Genomic DNA, 16,090 nt, shown 5'->3' with positions numbered 1-16,090 from the left:
TCCTCGTCTCTACTAGTCGTTGCAAACACCTCTACGATTCAGTCATTAGAGAGCTATAACAATTTGGGATTCCTTTAAACAGCGATGTCGAGCATTTTTGGTAAGCTTGTACTGGAAAGTCCGCATCTGAAAAGTACCGTGAAACTGCCGGTCTTCCTGTACGGAACAGCGTGGAAAAAAGAGGCTACCACCGAGCTTGTCTACCAAGCGTTGTCAAATGGCTTCACTGCAGTTGACACAGCAGCCCAGCCGAAGCACTATCGCGAAGACTTGGTGGCTGCTGGCGTGAGTAAAGCTATCAAGGAAGGCAAGGTCCGCCGCGCAGATTTGTATTTGCAGACCAAATTCACGTCAATACATGGCCAAGACCCCGACCGCTTGCCATACGATCCCCAGTCGCCTGTGCCGGATCAGGTAAACGCCTCTGTCATATCGTCGCTGAATAATTTCGACTTTGGCGCAACGCTTGGTGAAGACGATACTGTGGGACCATATATTGATACTCTCGTTCTGCATTCTCCGATGCCAACCATTGCGGAGACTCTCGAAGTATGGCATACACTGGAGCAGTATGTCCCCAGAGAGATACATAACCTTGGTATTTCGAACTGCAATTTATTCACGTTGATGGATTTGCACGAGAGGGCCAACATCAAGCCAGCCGTGGTACAGAACAGGTTCTATGCAGATACCAAGTTCGACATTGGCGTAAGGAAATTCTGTCAGGAGAAAGGAATCATCTATCAAGCCTTTTGGACGTTGTCCGCCAATCCAGGGCTTACAAGGTCCCCAGAAGTTCAACAGCTGGCTAACAAGCTCGGAGTAAGTCCACAGGCGGCTCTGTACTGTCTGGTACTCGGTCTCGAAAACGTCGTTATCTTGAACGGGACCACCAGCTTAGTCAACATGCGTGACGACTGGGAAGCAATAGGCAAAGCAGAGGCATATGCTGAAGCCAATCCGGCCTCCTGGAACGAGGTGAATACTGCTTTCAGACGGCGTATAGGTCAAGTCACGGGGGGATAGTCGATACAGTAGCCAACCGCGCGAGAGGCATTGATCCGAATGGGTCTGATCAGAGATGAGCCGTCAGACCATTTGTCACCGCGGTACAGGAGACGCCGAGGACAGCGCATGTATGAGTAAATCTCGTCTACGTCACCGTCACTAAGAAGTATGATTGACTAGGTCGCTGGCGATATGTTGCATAAGGTATCGTTCGGGCTTGGAGGGAACGAGGTGGAGTCGTCGCTTGGCTTGGCAAAGCTCGTGCGAAGCGGGCGTATGTCATAGCCTGAGGGCCTCAGATATCATTTCGACCTTTGTATATTGCGACTTTGAATCTGCTTGTATATCCTTCTGTTCCTGCACAAAGCCCTTTACTGCTCTTGCTCCTTCCTCCATACCTCTGTGCAACCGACCCGTGCTTACCATCACACCTACAATCCTGCTATAAAGAAGGCCGAGCCATCCTCGAACCTGTCGTCTGATTTCTGCACAAGCCCGACCTGCGCTAACCTGCGCTTCGCGACAAGGTCCTTTCTCTTCTTTCAGGGCCTGGATGAGCCAGCCTGCTGGTGACTGCTCCTCCTCTAAGTACAGAAGGCCCCTCAGCCCATTTCGCATCTTCTCTACCTACCTTCCACACTTCCGAAAGCAAACTTGTGCATGGCTTCGCAAGGCTTTTCGAGAAAGCGCCCGGCCCCCGGCGCAAACCCCGTCGGATATCCGCAGCAGATCCCACAATCACAATCAAACAACATGTACGCGCCCAATGTAGGTCCGGGCTTGTCGGACGACCAGTTTCTACAGTGGGGAAGTGCAGCTCAGGTACCGCAATCCTATGACAATAACGCCGCATATGGCATCAATAACTCCTACCAACAACCACAGCCCTCAAACCAGCTTACACGTCGGCCGATGAATCAGCTCACTCGTCAAGTTGGGAATCAATGGCAAGACCAGAATGGCACACCCCCAGCCGGTGACAGCGCCTGGTCCGACGATATCCAAGATTTGGAAGCCAAAGCTCAAGTAGCCAAACGGGAGGCGCAGTCCAAGCGCAAGCAAATTCCGCCTTTCGTACAAAAGCTGAACAGTTTCCTGGAGGACGGCAAAAACACAGATCTCATCCGCTGGTCAGACGACGGCAATTCCTTCATTGTGCTGGATGAGGACGAGTTTGCCAAAACCCTTATCCCCGAATTGTTCAAGCATAACAACTATGCTTCTTTTGTTCGACAGCTCAATATGTACGGCTTCCACAAGAAAGTCGGACTGTCGGACAACTCCATGCGCGCGAGTGAGCGTAAGAACAAGAGTCCCAGCGAATACTCGAATCCGTACTTCCGTCGTGGGCACCAAGATCTCCTGTGGTTGATCCAGAAACCGAAAAATGCTCCTACCAAGAAGGGCAAGAAGGCGGACGCCGAGCAGGCCGATGAGGATATTGACGAGTATGTGGAGGATATTCAACCGCCGGTCAGCGCCGTACGCCCCCGCCCTCAATTAGCTCTCAGCCAAGGTGACAATGCCCTATCGCCGGAGCAATTCCAGTCAATACAGCGTGAGCTACAAACCATCAAGCATCAGCAAGCTCAGATCCAGCGAATGATGGCCGAACTTAGACGAGAGCAAGAGACACTCTACAGCCAGGCTGGCAACTTCCAAAACCAACATACTCGCCATGAAAACTCCATCAACGCCATACTCACTTTCCTTGCCACCGTCTACAACAGATCACTTCAAGGTCATGAGGGCATGCAAGGCATACAGAACCTCTTCTCGGGCGCCATCCCAAACGAACAGCGTTCTGGCACTGTAGTCGACGTGGGTGACTACAGTTTCGACAATCCCGTTGGTCCCGAAGCCTCGCCCGGCAAACCCTACAAGAAGCCTCCACTTCTCATTACCGACGGCTCGCAGCAAGGCCGTGCCTCTACTATGTCACCTTCGACCGCCGCTACTTCTCCTTACCCCGGTCGTAATACCCGACGCACTTCGCAGCAGTATCGCACGTCTGATACTCCGCAACCTGCTGTCGAAGAAGTTTTCGATATGGGCAACACTCCTCAATCCAATCAAGCAGATATCATGAATGTCATTCACAACGCCAACGCACGCAATGGTTCCTCGCCAGGCAATGCTGTCGCACCAGATTTCAGCAACATGATCTCCACCTTGGAGAATTCTGGTGGCGCGAATCCCCTCAATTCAACCCAACGTGCTGACATGCTGCGGCTCATCAACTCCAGTGTGGGAGATCCCTCGAAAGGTGGTGACAACGCACTCATCAATGCTACCCCGCCGCCTGGTCCCTCCAACTTCGACCGCCAGCTCGCCAGCTCAAAAGCGAGCTATGATAGCCTAGCCAAGATGCAAGCTGAACAAGACAAGAGTGTGCAAAATCTTACGAATCTCCTGCAACCCCTCTCTCCATCAGGTTCAATACCTGGCATCCATGACAACGCCAACCTCCCTCCGGCGCCATGGGACGTGGATGACTTTCTCAGCGCCGGTCACGACTACTTCGGCGACTTCCCTCCCGACGGTAATTTTGATCCTACCAACACGAACCTCGGTGTGGACGGCGCAGGCGCAAACGCCATGGGCGGCTTTGATGATTACGATGATATGTTTGGTGGCGTGCCCAACCCTGTCGATCCTAATGGTGCGGGCAATGGCCGCGTAGACAGCGCCAGTGTGGCGTCCAGCGAGGTGGCGACTCCGGAAGATGACGAGGACGGTAAATTGGCTCGCAAAGGTCGGAAGTTGTCTGTCAATGAAGCTGATGCACCGAAGAAGCGGTCACGCCGGGGCTAGAAATCCCAATTCAGATATTTTGGGTGGAGAAAACAACCACAGAACTTCGAAACACCTCGCGATCGTCTGGCGCAGTGGGTCTGCTGCTCTGATCGCGATCCCCGCCTTTGGTCTTGGAGCGGAACTGACAGATCCCGACGACACAAAGGGGAGGTGCGGTACGATATCAAGTTCAAGGTCAGGAAGCATTGGGCGTGGTTAGATTGTTTCGGCAAGGTACGGGGGAAGTATCGGGGCCCCTGAAGCAGTGTTGCCCCCAGCACAGTGATACCCGACATGGGTTACTGTTTCATTCCCTCTGAAAGGCCCTTGGAAGGAGTGCTGCTTATCTGAAAATACGTGGGAATGTATGAACGCAAGTTTGCCTTACGATACCAGACGATGGAACGACACGAGCGATGAACAATGGAGTTTCTTGGGCAATTAATTACAGGGCATACCCTCGAACGGAAGAGAACAGACATAAGGCAGTTCATTCACTTTCAAAAAGTAATTGCGTTGGACCTTCTCAGTACGCTTTTCGTTGGCCCTCACATTCGTATAGGTACACCGTGTGGTCCCAGGTGCGCACTCTCCATTACATGCCATGCACCCATGGGAACTACTATCATCTACGACCTCGATCCCACTCCCTTCCCCCTCCCTTCTCCTTCTTCTTGTTGCCCCTCTTCAATTCCTTCTCCTTCACCCGCGGATCAAGCACCACCAGCCCGCCATCATCGTCCTCCACGCGCCGATTCCTCTCCCGCTTACGCCACTCTCCGTCCTTCCCCAAGACATCTTTCGCAAACGTCAGTTGATGGCCCAGGAACCCGCGGTCGTTGTTTTTCTCGTTGTCTTCCTCCTCGGCCGTCTCGGCCGCATCCGCCGCGAAACACGATAGGCAGTTGGCGATGAAGTGCAGGTCGCACAGCTTGGCTTCTTCGTCACCTTGGGTTTCCGCGTCGACGGCGGGAGCGTTTGGGCCGGCGCCTGTGGCCGGGAGGGTTGGGTCGCCGTCGGAGGCTACGGCGTGGCTTTTGCTCCTGCCATTTTGACCTTTCCCGACGGCTGGCTGTGTATGGTCGGTGCTGTCCGCGGCCTCAAGGCGCGTCCGGAACGCGTTCAGCATCTTCAGCGCCTTGGCGTCTTCTCGGCCTCCGGCGCCAGCATCTCCAGGCCGGGGCCGCTTGCGCCCGCGCGTTGATGTGGCGGGAATGAGAGCCTCGAGTGCGGATTGCTTGCGGCTGACTTCGCCGACTGTGGTGGTGGGGCGGCGCATCGAGGCTTTGAGGGCGGATATTTGGGCGTCGAGCGCGGCTTTAGTCTGGGTTGCGGAGAGGTCGCGCCCTGGAGGGGAGGTGGAGCGGCTGACAGACGGGGAGCGAGATGGGATTTCGGGATTGCGGAGCGGGAGTTGCATTGACGGGTCTGGGGAGGAGGGTTTGCGGTGGTGAGTGGGCGAGGGCGGTGCGTCTGATGTCGAGGCTTTCCGCTTGGCTGGGACAGTGGGTGTAGGTTGTTGTGGTGAGGGTGAGCGTCGTTGCGATACTGGAGTGGCTTTGTTGGCAGCAACTTTGCCGATCGCTTTCGTTGCCTCCGGCGTCGTCGATGCATCAATGAGCGCGGTGTTGAACTTGGCCTTCTTGGGCTTGATAACCACGTCCGACTCTGCCTCGTCGTCTCCAAAGCTCAGCATGGCCTTTGCCTTCTTCCCTTTTTTGACAGGCTTCTTCGTCTCCTTCTTCTCCTCGGCCACCCTCTGTGCCACCTTCTGCCTGGGCTTCATAGAAGCCCACGCCTCGCCCTTCGGCAGCTCCAACACCTCAACCCCAGTAACCCGTTCGGGGTACACCGGCCTCTCCGTTCCTTCAACAACCTCCCCCTCAGCAATCCTGACAATCGAGTAGATACCCTCTCCTTCCACGCGTCCAAACATCGTACACCGTCCATCCAGTTCTCTACCCACATTTCCCAACGTCACAAACCACTGGCTTCCATACCCTCCCTCGGCATCCTTAGCCATGCCGAGCAAACCCCTCCTCCCAAACTTCAACCTACTATGCACCTCATCGCCGAAAACGATTTTGTCGCCCTCCTCGCGCCCCAGCAACCGCGCCCAGCGCTCGTCGTACTTCTCAAACTCATCGTCCTCGTAGATATTCTGTCCGCCGTCCCCCGTGCCCGTAGGGTCTCCGGTCTGTATCACAAAGTCCGACGCGATGCGGTGGAAGGGGAGGTTGTCGTACGTGCCGTCCAGGCAGTGCTGCAGGAAATTGCGGCACGTGAGCGGTGTCTGCTGCGCGAAGAGCGAGAGTTGGATGTCGCCGGCTGTGGTGTGCAGGAGGACGGTGGCTGTGGGGGGAGGTTCGAGGTTATAGTGGGCGGACATGGTGAGAAAGTCACGGGACTTATCTAAAATGCATGCTGGGTGTCGGTTTAGCGGTGCATCGCGTTGGTGATATGCAACGGAAGTCGAGGCAGTGGAAGTCAAGTTACTGCGGCGGCGGGAATTCTGGCAAGGCTGTGTTGTGGGATGGCGAGGCTGAGGCGCTGGGTGGGGTGGTGGGGTGGGAAGAAGGAAGAGGGAAGTCGATAGTCAGCAAGAGTCAAACGAAACTCAGTTGGATGGAACGAGAAACTCAAAATAGGTAGGTTTGATATGATGCTAGGATCATAAGTGCTTTCGATTCATTGCTACAGACAGAGAAACTGAGACATGTTTCAAGATTCAAATGCAGAGGACCACCATTTGAGTACAGTTCGCGCGTTCGCATCTAGACCATTCATTCACCTCCTCCGTCGTCCCCACCACCACCGTCGTCTGCACCGTCCTCGTAGCCGTCTTGGTAGGCATCCTGCTCACCGTCATTGATGGCATTTGCAAGGAGTGCACCACCCAAAAGACCACCTCCAACACCCAGCGCCATACCACCGGCACCCATACCACCACCACCCGGCCTCCTGCCGCCACCCATGCGACCACCACCATATGGCTGACCATATCCTTGCGGCGGATAGCCGCCGCCGTACGGTTGCCCGTAGCCTTGGGGTGGATAGCCTCCGTACTGGCCTGGAGGCGGTCCATACCCGGGGCCTTGAGGATATCCCCCATACTGACCTTGTGGAGGTCCATATCCTGGGCCGGGACTAGGACTGCCGTATCCCTGCTGTCCATAGCCCTGCTGCTGCGGATAGCTTTGTTTACCGCCCTTGTTAAACAACTTGCTGAACAGTCCCTTGCTGCCTCTATCGGCTGGACGGGGTGGAAGCTGGTTCTGGTCGTAGCCAGGCTGTTGCGCGCCATACTGGTTTTGCTGGGGAGCACCGCCGGCACCGTAGTAGCCATCGGCTGCGCCACGATTTGACTCCTGATTTTGCAGACGCCGGGCCATATCTTCATCTGTCTCACCGGTTGGGGTCGCAGTTGCCGAGTTGTATGGGTTATTGGACTCTAGCTGCCTCTTGTCGTCGGTGGCGGTATGGGCATTGCCACCAGCGGAGTAGCCAGGTGGTGCGCCGCCTGGGGGAGCATCATCCGGGCCGATGGCTGGTTCGGTCGGTTTGTCCCATTGCGATTGCTTGGTTATGAGATTCACGTAGAACCTGCGCGGGGAGTTAGAACAAAAGAGCGATGGCTGCTTAAAGCTTGCTTACCACTCTGAGTACTGTGGGTTGTAAACCTGTGAAGTGTGTTAGTATGGTAAGCTGCGACAGGCAATCGTAGCGAGTGAACAACTTACCGCTTTCCAGCCCTCAGGGACCTTTGGTGGGGGAGGTCCCGTAGGCGGGGCGAAATCTGACATTGCGCTGTGCTGAGCTCTTTTGCGGAGGCAATGCGACAGCAGCAGTCAGATTTATACAGAATAGGGAGTGGAGGCGAACTTGATGCAAGCTGCGACGCCGAGCGTGTCTAGCATCGAGTTGAAGGAGGGGCATTGGTGGGTTTGGATGCTCGTGGGCTTGGGGCCTACCGAATGACGCCAGCCGATTTAACCGTGCCGATGCTCAGCCACAGTTCTCGATTCTCTTGACTGCACTATGCATCATCAGCAGACCACTCACCTCTGCTGAAATGGACCTGGGGTGCATTGGCATCCTGGGCAAGCTGATGCTCGTCATTGCTTCGCCGCAGTGGCAAAGAAGAGCGGCGAAAACTACTCCAACACGAGTTACCGAGTCGTAGCATCTGGACCGGTTCACCCTACAAGGCGACAAGGCAACGCATTGGTATTGGTACAGATACGGCATACCGCACCTAGGTAATACGTCTGCTATCGCTAAATCTCCCTCATAAATGGTCCTTGAACTTGCTGACACGCGCAAATGTCTCTTGGGTGAACTTCCATACCGCCTCATCGACACCTCGGCCCCTCATATCAGAAAGGACGCGCTCATTGTCTGAGGTGTCGCCCTCTGGGTTGATGATGAAAATACCTCCCGCTGACCTCTTTGCGACTTCAAGGCCTGCATCCAGGTTTACGAGACCACCATTGACGGCATATCGATCACTGGTCGCCAAAAATAGGCCCAGCGCACTCGCCTCCTCCTCGCTCTTCTGATGAGGAGGGTCGATGCCCTTTGATTTCACTGCCGCTAGGCCGCGTGTTGCAACAGGACCCGGCAGCCAGTGCGTTATGCTCAAGCGGGAATTCTCTTGCGCGACTCGCTCGAGTCCAAGCGTGCTCATCGTGGCTGCGTGGTAGTTGGCGTTCCATGTGGAAAAGTTGTCTGGGTTCTTGAGGTCCAAATCCTGCTCGTTCAAGGGAGCTTCCATTCCTCCGGCCAGTACTGAGACGACACGCGGGCTCGGTGCAGCATTGAGCAAGGGTAGGAGTTGCTCCACCGCACGCTGCCTCGAGTAGTATCGTGTCGTCATGGACGGCTCGAGGCCTTCGCTTGTTTCTTGACGACCATCAAACGGCATGAACCCAGGCGACATGAAAAGGATGTCGAGCTTGCTCTCCTTCTCCCTCACGGCTGTGACCACCTTGTCTACCCCCGAGATGAGTGAAACATCAGCAGCGATAAGATGGAAAACGGCATCTGGATTTGTCTGGCGAAGCGTTGCTAGCAGCTCCTCATGCGCAGCGACGGCCGCCGGTCGAGCTACAGTATATATGCGTGGCGAGGATGCTCGCTGGCCAAGCTGCCGCAGAGTGCTCTGACCTATACCGGCGGTAGCGCCTATGAACAACGCCACGAGTCCCTTGGGCAGTCCTGCAACGCGAGTATTTGACTGCTGGATTGTCTGTGGCGAGACCATGACGGACAGTTACAGTGACAGCCCTTCGATGTGGAATTGGATTGGTAAATTGAAGACACAGAACTCAGAAGTGTGCGAAAGCTTTGTTGAAGGACCACTTGTCTCTTTTTAACTCTGTCTCAGTGGACTTCCATCTTGAAGTTAAGCAGAGCTTTTGCAAGCGTTTTCGAGCTCTTCGGCAGACTGAGAAGACAGTCCCGACTTCGAATGGGTTTCCAACTGGTCGGGGACTCATCCATCCGCTAGCGGTCGGTGGTAGAGACATTTTCGAACCGAGCAGCTATTGCATCGGGTAGGTCAACGCGCTTGCTGACAAAATACATGGACTGCCCAGACCATCCCATGTAAAGCAGCGAGCTATTTCCAGAACCCTAGCAGCAAGCACTCGTTCCAGAGATCCGGCCTGGCCCACATGATTGTACCCAATCTACATTGGGGTAGAAGCTCATGCGTACGATTTGTTGCATACCATTCCACCAACAGCGACACCAGTATGCCAAATTGGTCAGCGTCTACCGAAAGAGGCAGGTGCGGGGAGTACTCGACGATCACTTGAATCGTGATCACTCACAGTTGTGGTATTCGGTAGTCTTCAACAGCCACTACGACAGTCTGTTGACTTGCGGGAAACGACGTTTATGATGTCCGACGCTACAGTCTCTAGGTTCTCGACCGAGCTCCGAATCCTTCCCGAGCATGCAACGAGATGGCTAAGGTGACCAGGAGGCTAAGGCTCGTCCAATCTAGGACTCTCTCCGTCCACTATACTCGGCCACCGGAAGATATGTCCCGGCAACCTGCCAGCGATATGAAGTTGGAAGGATCGTTACTATGCTCTGGCCGGTTCGTGGTTTGGCTAACTAGCGTCAAGGCCAAGGGGCTGGCTAAGAGAACTCCGGACCTCATTGAAAAGCCTCGGATTAGGGAGTCGCCTAGTTCTTCCATACTATAAGCATGATCCCAATTTTATCATCCTACCAAACCAGTAAGGAGAAGAGCTCGAAGTACACTTGGGTACAGTCAGTACTACTACGTTGGAGTCGCGTGCTGTGCCTGAAGAAACCACTGTCGGTTACGTCATTTTGCTCGTCGCGTCGTTTCTGACCAGATAGAGATCCATAGTCAATAGTTTACTGTCATATCCTGCTTTTTGGTTCTCTCGACGGCAGCGAACTCGGTCTTCTCGTCCCGACTACTCCGTAACTCGTGCAGAATCTTGATTCACGGCCACGAGACAAGAGGCAGCGATATCTGGAAGGCCAGGGACGCGGATCTCGTTTTGCACTCCTGCAAACATGTTGCCTTTCGCGCGCTATCCCTCCTTACGGAGCTATCTCAGGTTCGTTCGTGACGTGGTGTTCCAACAAAGTGTCAACGGAGTGTCTGAAGGAGCACCGTCTCGGATCACGCTGGTCATGGGCAACCCTTCCGCGGACTTGGACAGCTTCATCTCCGCCGTAACACTATCATACTTCTACAATCATGCCGCTCACACAAGGGACACCATATTCATCCCGCTCCTCAACATGCCCAAGACCCCTTCCACCGACCTCTGGAGGCTGCGGCCGGAGTTCGGAGTTGCGCTGAGACTTGCAACCGCCAAGGCCAAGGAGCAACCTTCCGACTCACAAGCCAGGGAGCAGGAGAAGGAGTTGCTCAATCAGGTGCTCACAGTCAAGGATCTGCTGGACTGGGATGATACAAGACCAGAGTTGAAAGACGTCTTCCGGCCGGATCTTGCTGAGAGCACCTCCTCAAAACAACAGATCATTCTTGTTGATCATAATGCCCCGTCCGTTACTGTGCCGAAAGTACCATCATCCGCCATCCTTGCTGGGCTCGAGATTGTTGGCTGCATAGACCACCATATGGAGGAGAACGTGGTTCCTCAGGAAGCCGATCCCAGAATCGTCACAACTGGCATTGGAAGTTGCACAACGCTAGTGGTTAATCATCTTCGAAAGTCACGCATCTGGCCAGGTGTGCTTGATGACGAGCAAACTACCGCAATCCGTGAGCTTGCACGGCTTGCACTTGCGCCAATCTTGGTTGATACCCACAACCTCAAAGCCTCCGGCGAAAAATGTAGCGACCTCGACCGTGGAACCACCGGAGCGCTGGAAGTCGAGATCAGTAGCTCGACCATGTTCGGCGTTAAGTCCAATTGGAATCGGGACAACTTTTACGATCCGATCATTGGAGCCAAGTTGACGGCGCTTGACCTCCTCAACGCTCAGGAGATGTTCGAACGAGACTACAAATCGTGGATCGAAGGCAGTATTGAGATTGGGATATCGAGCTTGGTACGCCCGATCCCATGGCTTGTCGATCACGTGGGAGGTGCAGACAAGTTGGCAGCTGAAATACGCACGTTCGCAAATCGCATGCAAGACGAACAGACGGCCGATGGCGTCGTCTTTGATGTCTTTGTCCTTTTGACGCCCGGCGCCGACAGAGGGAAGGAGGTGTTGCTGGTCACCTTCTCGGAAAAGGCTGCCAAGTCGATCGAGGTGTTTGAGCAGAAATCCGAATCACTGGGCTTGCAGACTTGGGATAATGAACGATCCGATGAGGTCTCAAGCAGTCTTAAGGACGAATTCGGTGAAGGCTACAAGATCTGGTGGATGACACAGAGGGAGAAGACCAGGAAGCAGGGTGCACCGCTTGTGAGAGAAGCTGTTGCTGCTATTCAGAAATGACTCGAAGTCCCAGGGTCTCCTCAATCACAATCGCCGGCCTGCCCCGACCTCACATCTCTAGACTCAATAAGCAGTATTGGGCGGGGCGGCTCTGGTCAGCACGACTCCAGTCAGAAGTGCGCCGCTGCTTGAAGTCCAGCAGTGTTCTCGTGGCTTCGATCATCATCCAAGCGAGAACATCAAGGCTGCTCTGCTTCTCCGACCGACTCGGGTTCCACGAAATCGAGGCCCTGCGTCCCTTGCAGCAGACAACTCCACCAGAAAGGCCTATCGTGGGCAGATGCCAATCGATCCATCAGCCACTCTTGCTCGCTAGTCTCATCACCAATATCTTCCCAGTCCACATAAACCAGACCACTCGCCTCCAGGCTTCCACTACCTGGGGTTTTGACGATGAACGCGCTCGCGTCGCCATACTGCTCCTCCTTCCACCTCTCCGCCTGCTCTGCACCAAATCCAGCCCAAGCCAGCACGCCATCGACTATCGCATAGCTCTGGTCGTCCGGACAACTGCTCGTCAAGACCAATGTGCTCTTGACTAGATCGACATCGATCTCGCCCTCGATGTATTCGCCCAACACTTCCTGAAACCGGCGCGCGACCAGCCTGCCCTCGCTGTTACGAAGCTTCTGATTGTTGTCACGTTCCTTCCTCAGCGGGTCGCACTGGATGTGCCAGAGGAAGAACTCGTCGGGCCGCGGCTCGACATACATGCCGACGCAGCTGGCGATGCCGCTCGTGCCCACTGCTGAAGGGCCATCCAGACAGCCGGAGTAGCCGCGGTCCGCCAGGATCCAAGTGTTTTGCCGGACATCTTCGAAAAACTGGACGTGTTCGAAGTACTCGGCATCCTCGAAGTACTGGAGAGGAGGGGACGTGGTGTCTTGCTCCGAAGGCAGTGTGACTTGGGGTTCGTTGGCCGTCTCGCTGGGGCTGCCGCTGCGGTCGAGGGTAGGATCGTTGTGGTCTGCTACGTTCGTGCTTTGAGGTGCGTTCTCTTGAATCGAGTCGAGATCCCTGGAGGCTGAGCCTGAGGCTGAGGCTGGGTCGTGCCCTTCCGAAGTGGTTTTCTCATCCATCTTTGCATCAGTATTTGCGACAAGGGACAAGGGACAAGGGTAGATGACGACGTCTGCAACTCCTAGCAAGTGGAAAGACTTGCTTCACCTATCACAGGGAGGGAGGATGGTAAGTGTGCAGGATATCAGTACATACCGCGCGCACTACGCCCAAAATCCCGACCACTCATCACCGCAGAGACAAGCAAATTATCTCATGTGCGCGGACGACCAAACTACTTCCTACTCTACAGACATAGCCGCTTATTCGCACGTAACATAAACCTAGACTCTACGTGCGTGACCAGTGTACAATTGTGAAATTGTGATCCACCACTATCTCTATAAACGAGCGGCAGCTGTAGGGTTACACAGCTGAGTACTCAGTATTCTCTCCGGGAAATGGCCTTCAGAGCACACTAATGTGGATAGGTGGAGCGTGTGTTCACAACTGAACGTCTGATCAGTGAGTTAGCAGATAAAAAGTCAAATGGTCATCATGGAAGGTGAAAGTCAGATGCTTTGTTTGGATACTGAATACATTTGGGTTCCGGTACTTGGGCATATAAACACTAAGCTATATTCGCTGTGATCGGGCGGCTTACCTTGGGCTTGTATTCTCGGTCGTTGGTGATCTCACACCACAGCTGCACAGAGGGGTCGTAGTGTCGTCGTACTCCAACTCGATATTGCTGTCGACACCCTCTTCGATCTGCATTTCATGCCTGCAACGGTACAATCAAGGTCGACTTGAGTTTTCTGGCGCTTGATTTTCGAAGAATTGAGTATTGGCGACTTCGCCCAACTCTTCGCCGTCGTCACTGTCGCTTTCGCTTTCAGTGTCTACCTCGTCGCGATCGGTGATGACGGGAAGTCGGAAGCCGTGCGCAGCGAAATGGTCGTTATTCCTGTCGGCTCTTTCCCTCTTGGCTGCCACCAACAGAGGGTACAAGGTCAGATGCTTCATGACACTGACCGGGGTGGTAGACGGAAATAACAGGTCCATAGTGTTCCGCAGGCAGGATACCTCATTGTTCGCCTCTCTGAACGGGAGAGTCGCAGGATGGATAAGTGGCCAAATGTTCTCGACCACGATGCGAAGGTGGCATGAAACGCAAGAGTCGAGCTCGTTTCGCCACTCAGAGTACTGGTCTGGTTCGCCATTCGGCATGGGCTCCAGCTCGACGAGCAGGTCTCCCTCTGGACGGTTGCGGCATTGCGGGCAAGTGTGCGAGTGCTTGAAAAACTGTGCGATGCATGTGGTGTGGAACGAGTGCTTGCAGCACAAGACAAGCATAGTCATCTCTCTGGTACATCTCTCGGCAGATGGCACACAGTGTGGAGTCCTCATCTTGGTACTTGAGGTTGAGGTTTGCTCCGTTCCAGGCGAAGGCCTCTGTCTGAGGCAGAGGCTCGCCAACCTTGAAGTCCTTGCCCGAGGTATCTTCGTCCCACTGAAGGATGTACTGGTTCGGAAGCGGGACATCATGGAGGCTGAATTGCGTGGATGTTGCTGTCGCTGTTATGTGAACGTTGTGTTCTTGCCGGACTATTGTGTGTGTTGCAAGAGGCTTACAATCAGACAGAGAGCAGCTTGCAAATAGTAAATATATAGACGTTGTTGATGGGCAGGAGAAGTGACATGATGCAGAAAAGTATCACCACTCACGGTAGGCCCTACCATACTGTGATGCAGGCAGGATGGCTGAGGCAGCCAACTGCTGTCACCTCTAACAAGGTATGCGAGTCTGAGTGATAGTTAGTGAAGGACATCAAGTAAAGGCTAGGTGTGAAATGGATGTGTTGTCCCTAGTCATAGGTGATGGGAAAGCAAACTGCATACTGGGCTGCTTGTCTTGCCACTAGAGTTTGTGGTTGATCAATAAAGCCAGAGGCAATCAAATTGTCGTGATTGGGTTCTTAGGATGTGGTGTCTATTATAGAAGTTCGCTGCCAGTCATTCAATCGTTCCAGAACTCGAGCATTGATTGCTCGTAGTCTGTGAGATGGGCGTGCTGATCGGCATCTTCGTTGACCAGTGCTCCATTGTAGCCTTCGGCAGCATCGTTGACTTCAGTGTTGGCAGCCTAAGCAGTAAGTGCTCCGGGACTTTCACCAGCATGTTGATCTTCACCAGCGCCGACAGCTGGGTCATCCTCGTTGTCCTCGTGGTCAGCAGCGCCTCCCGTGAGCGCCACCCGAGCAGCCACCCGAGCTAGATACTCACCCTCCGCCTCGTCCTTACGCTGCCGAGCCGACGCCATCAGTGGCCAAAGAGTGAAATGATTCGCACACGCAGAGCCTCGAGAACGAATTGAGGGCCGTGTGTAATTCAAGACACGAGCAACGGCGTCCACGTCGTATCTGGTAGCCATAACCCGCGAGTCAAGCTCGTCTTCGGGACCATGCCGCAGACGACGCTCGCGCAATCTAATGTCCCGCGCAGCACAGATCGTGGACCAGACCGTGTTGCGGAACGAGTCGTAGAGAGCAACGTCGCCCTCGCAAGCAGGGTCAATAGGGCCAGGCATATCTTGACCTGGGTCGTCGCGGCATTTTGGGCAGGTGTGAGACCGCTGAAACCATTGGGCGAGACAGACAGCGTGGAACGTATGAGTGCAGCGCAGCACCATCATTGTCTCGGCTTTTTGGTAGGTCTGGTAGCAGATACTGCATTGTGTGGATTCCTCGTCCTTGTATGGAAGGCTAGTGGTGTCAGAAACGAGAAGATGAATGTCTTCGAGGGGTAGAGGCTCACCTTGTTGGAATGTTCTATTCGAGATGTCCTCATTCCAGGTCAGAAGGAATTGGTTACGGAATCTGGACATTTCGAAAATGCTGGGGGTCGAAAAGTGTCTTTTGCTGAGACTCGGTTTTCGAATGTGCACCAGGGCTGTGAGCAATGACTGGAAGTGATGTATATATGTATATGTTCCTGTTGATACAGGCGAAATGACAAAGAGTGAAAGGTTGTTGCCACCCACAAGAGGACTTGCTATTGTGAGTGACAGTCTTTAGATGTGCAGCCTATGTGCGTTACAATAGGACCATGTTGTACTCTAGCCCATGTATTTGATGAAGGAAATTAGAAAGGCCTAATACGTAGCAGTAGTGAGCTTCTGCAGGATCTTAATGCCCGCTTCATCACAAGTGTACTTCAAAACAAATTCGCGTTCCTGGCGGCGGTCTCATCAAGGACTGACAGATCGCTTGCGTGTAGACAGTAAGCTCAGGTAAGGTACAGTGAAACGGTGGGGCACAGAACC

At 54.1% G+C, this 16,090-nt stretch overlaps 9 protein-coding genes across 9 annotated transcripts; 3 read left to right on the top strand and 6 right to left on the bottom strand.

Annotated features, from left to right (window-relative positions):
• Positions 1 to 84: 84 nt before the first annotated feature.
• HMPREF1541_10355 (uncharacterized protein) lies at positions 85 to 1,026 on the top strand (the record flags this gene model as incomplete). The annotated part of the gene is made up of 1 exon (XM_008715026.1): positions 85 to 1,026. The coding sequence occupies one exon, from the start codon at positions 85 to 87 to the stop codon at positions 1,024 to 1,026; it is 942 nt and encodes a 313-aa protein (XP_008713248.1).
• A 735-nt stretch (positions 1,027 to 1,761) lies between these two features.
• Positions 1,762 to 3,822, top strand: HMPREF1541_10354 (uncharacterized protein; the record flags this gene model as incomplete). The annotated part of the gene is made up of 1 exon (XM_008715025.1): positions 1,762 to 3,822. One exon carries the CDS (start codon positions 1,762 to 1,764, stop codon positions 3,820 to 3,822), a length of 2,061 nt encoding a protein of 686 aa, XP_008713247.1.
• A 607-nt stretch (positions 3,823 to 4,429) lies between these two features.
• HMPREF1541_10353 (uncharacterized protein) lies at positions 4,430 to 6,193 on the bottom strand (the record flags this gene model as incomplete). The annotated part of the gene is made up of 1 exon (XM_008715024.1): positions 4,430 to 6,193. One exon carries the CDS (start codon positions 6,191 to 6,193, stop codon positions 4,430 to 4,432), a length of 1,764 nt encoding a protein of 587 aa, XP_008713246.1.
• Positions 6,194 to 6,587: 394 nt separating this feature from the next.
• On the bottom strand, positions 6,588 to 7,607 carry HMPREF1541_10352 (uncharacterized protein; the record flags this gene model as incomplete). The annotated part of the gene is made up of 3 exons (XM_008715023.1): positions 6,588 to 7,407; positions 7,459 to 7,484; positions 7,545 to 7,607. The coding sequence occupies 3 exons, from the start codon at positions 7,605 to 7,607 to the stop codon at positions 6,588 to 6,590; spliced, it is 909 nt and encodes a 302-aa protein (XP_008713245.1).
• A 485-nt stretch (positions 7,608 to 8,092) lies between these two features.
• Positions 8,093 to 9,067, bottom strand: HMPREF1541_10351 (uncharacterized protein; the record flags this gene model as incomplete). Its single annotated transcript, XM_008715022.1, has 1 exon — positions 8,093 to 9,067. The coding sequence occupies one exon, from the start codon at positions 9,065 to 9,067 to the stop codon at positions 8,093 to 8,095; it is 975 nt and encodes a 324-aa protein (XP_008713244.1).
• A 1,295-nt stretch (positions 9,068 to 10,362) lies between these two features.
• HMPREF1541_10350 (uncharacterized protein) lies at positions 10,363 to 11,766 on the top strand (the record flags this gene model as incomplete). The annotated part of the gene is made up of 1 exon (XM_008715021.1): positions 10,363 to 11,766. One exon carries the CDS (start codon positions 10,363 to 10,365, stop codon positions 11,764 to 11,766), a length of 1,404 nt encoding a protein of 467 aa, XP_008713243.1.
• A 179-nt stretch (positions 11,767 to 11,945) lies between these two features.
• On the bottom strand, positions 11,946 to 12,845 carry HMPREF1541_10349 (uncharacterized protein; the record flags this gene model as incomplete). The annotated part of the gene is made up of 1 exon (XM_008715020.1): positions 11,946 to 12,845. The coding sequence occupies one exon, from the start codon at positions 12,843 to 12,845 to the stop codon at positions 11,946 to 11,948; it is 900 nt and encodes a 299-aa protein (XP_008713242.1).
• Positions 12,846 to 13,563: 718 nt separating this feature from the next.
• Positions 13,564 to 14,127, bottom strand: HMPREF1541_10348 (uncharacterized protein; the record flags this gene model as incomplete). The annotated part of the gene is made up of 1 exon (XM_008715019.1): positions 13,564 to 14,127. The coding sequence occupies one exon, from the start codon at positions 14,125 to 14,127 to the stop codon at positions 13,564 to 13,566; it is 564 nt and encodes a 187-aa protein (XP_008713241.1).
• Positions 14,128 to 14,785: 658 nt separating this feature from the next.
• On the bottom strand, positions 14,786 to 15,652 carry HMPREF1541_10347 (uncharacterized protein; the record flags this gene model as incomplete). Its single annotated transcript, XM_008715018.1, has 2 exons — positions 14,786 to 14,895; positions 14,941 to 15,652. 2 exons carry the CDS (start codon positions 15,650 to 15,652, stop codon positions 14,786 to 14,788), a joined length of 822 nt encoding a protein of 273 aa, XP_008713240.1.
• Positions 15,653 to 16,090: the final 438 nt, after the last annotated feature.

The sequence above is a fragment of the Cyphellophora europaea genome (genome assembly GCF_000365145.1).
Source record: "Cyphellophora europaea CBS 101466 unplaced genomic scaffold supercont1.12, whole genome shotgun sequence".
Classification (NCBI taxonomy): domain Eukaryota; kingdom Fungi; phylum Ascomycota; class Eurotiomycetes; order Chaetothyriales; family Cyphellophoraceae; genus Cyphellophora; species Cyphellophora europaea.
Note: the sequence above shows the minus strand (reverse complement) of the source record. Positions and strands in the feature narration are given on the sequence as shown.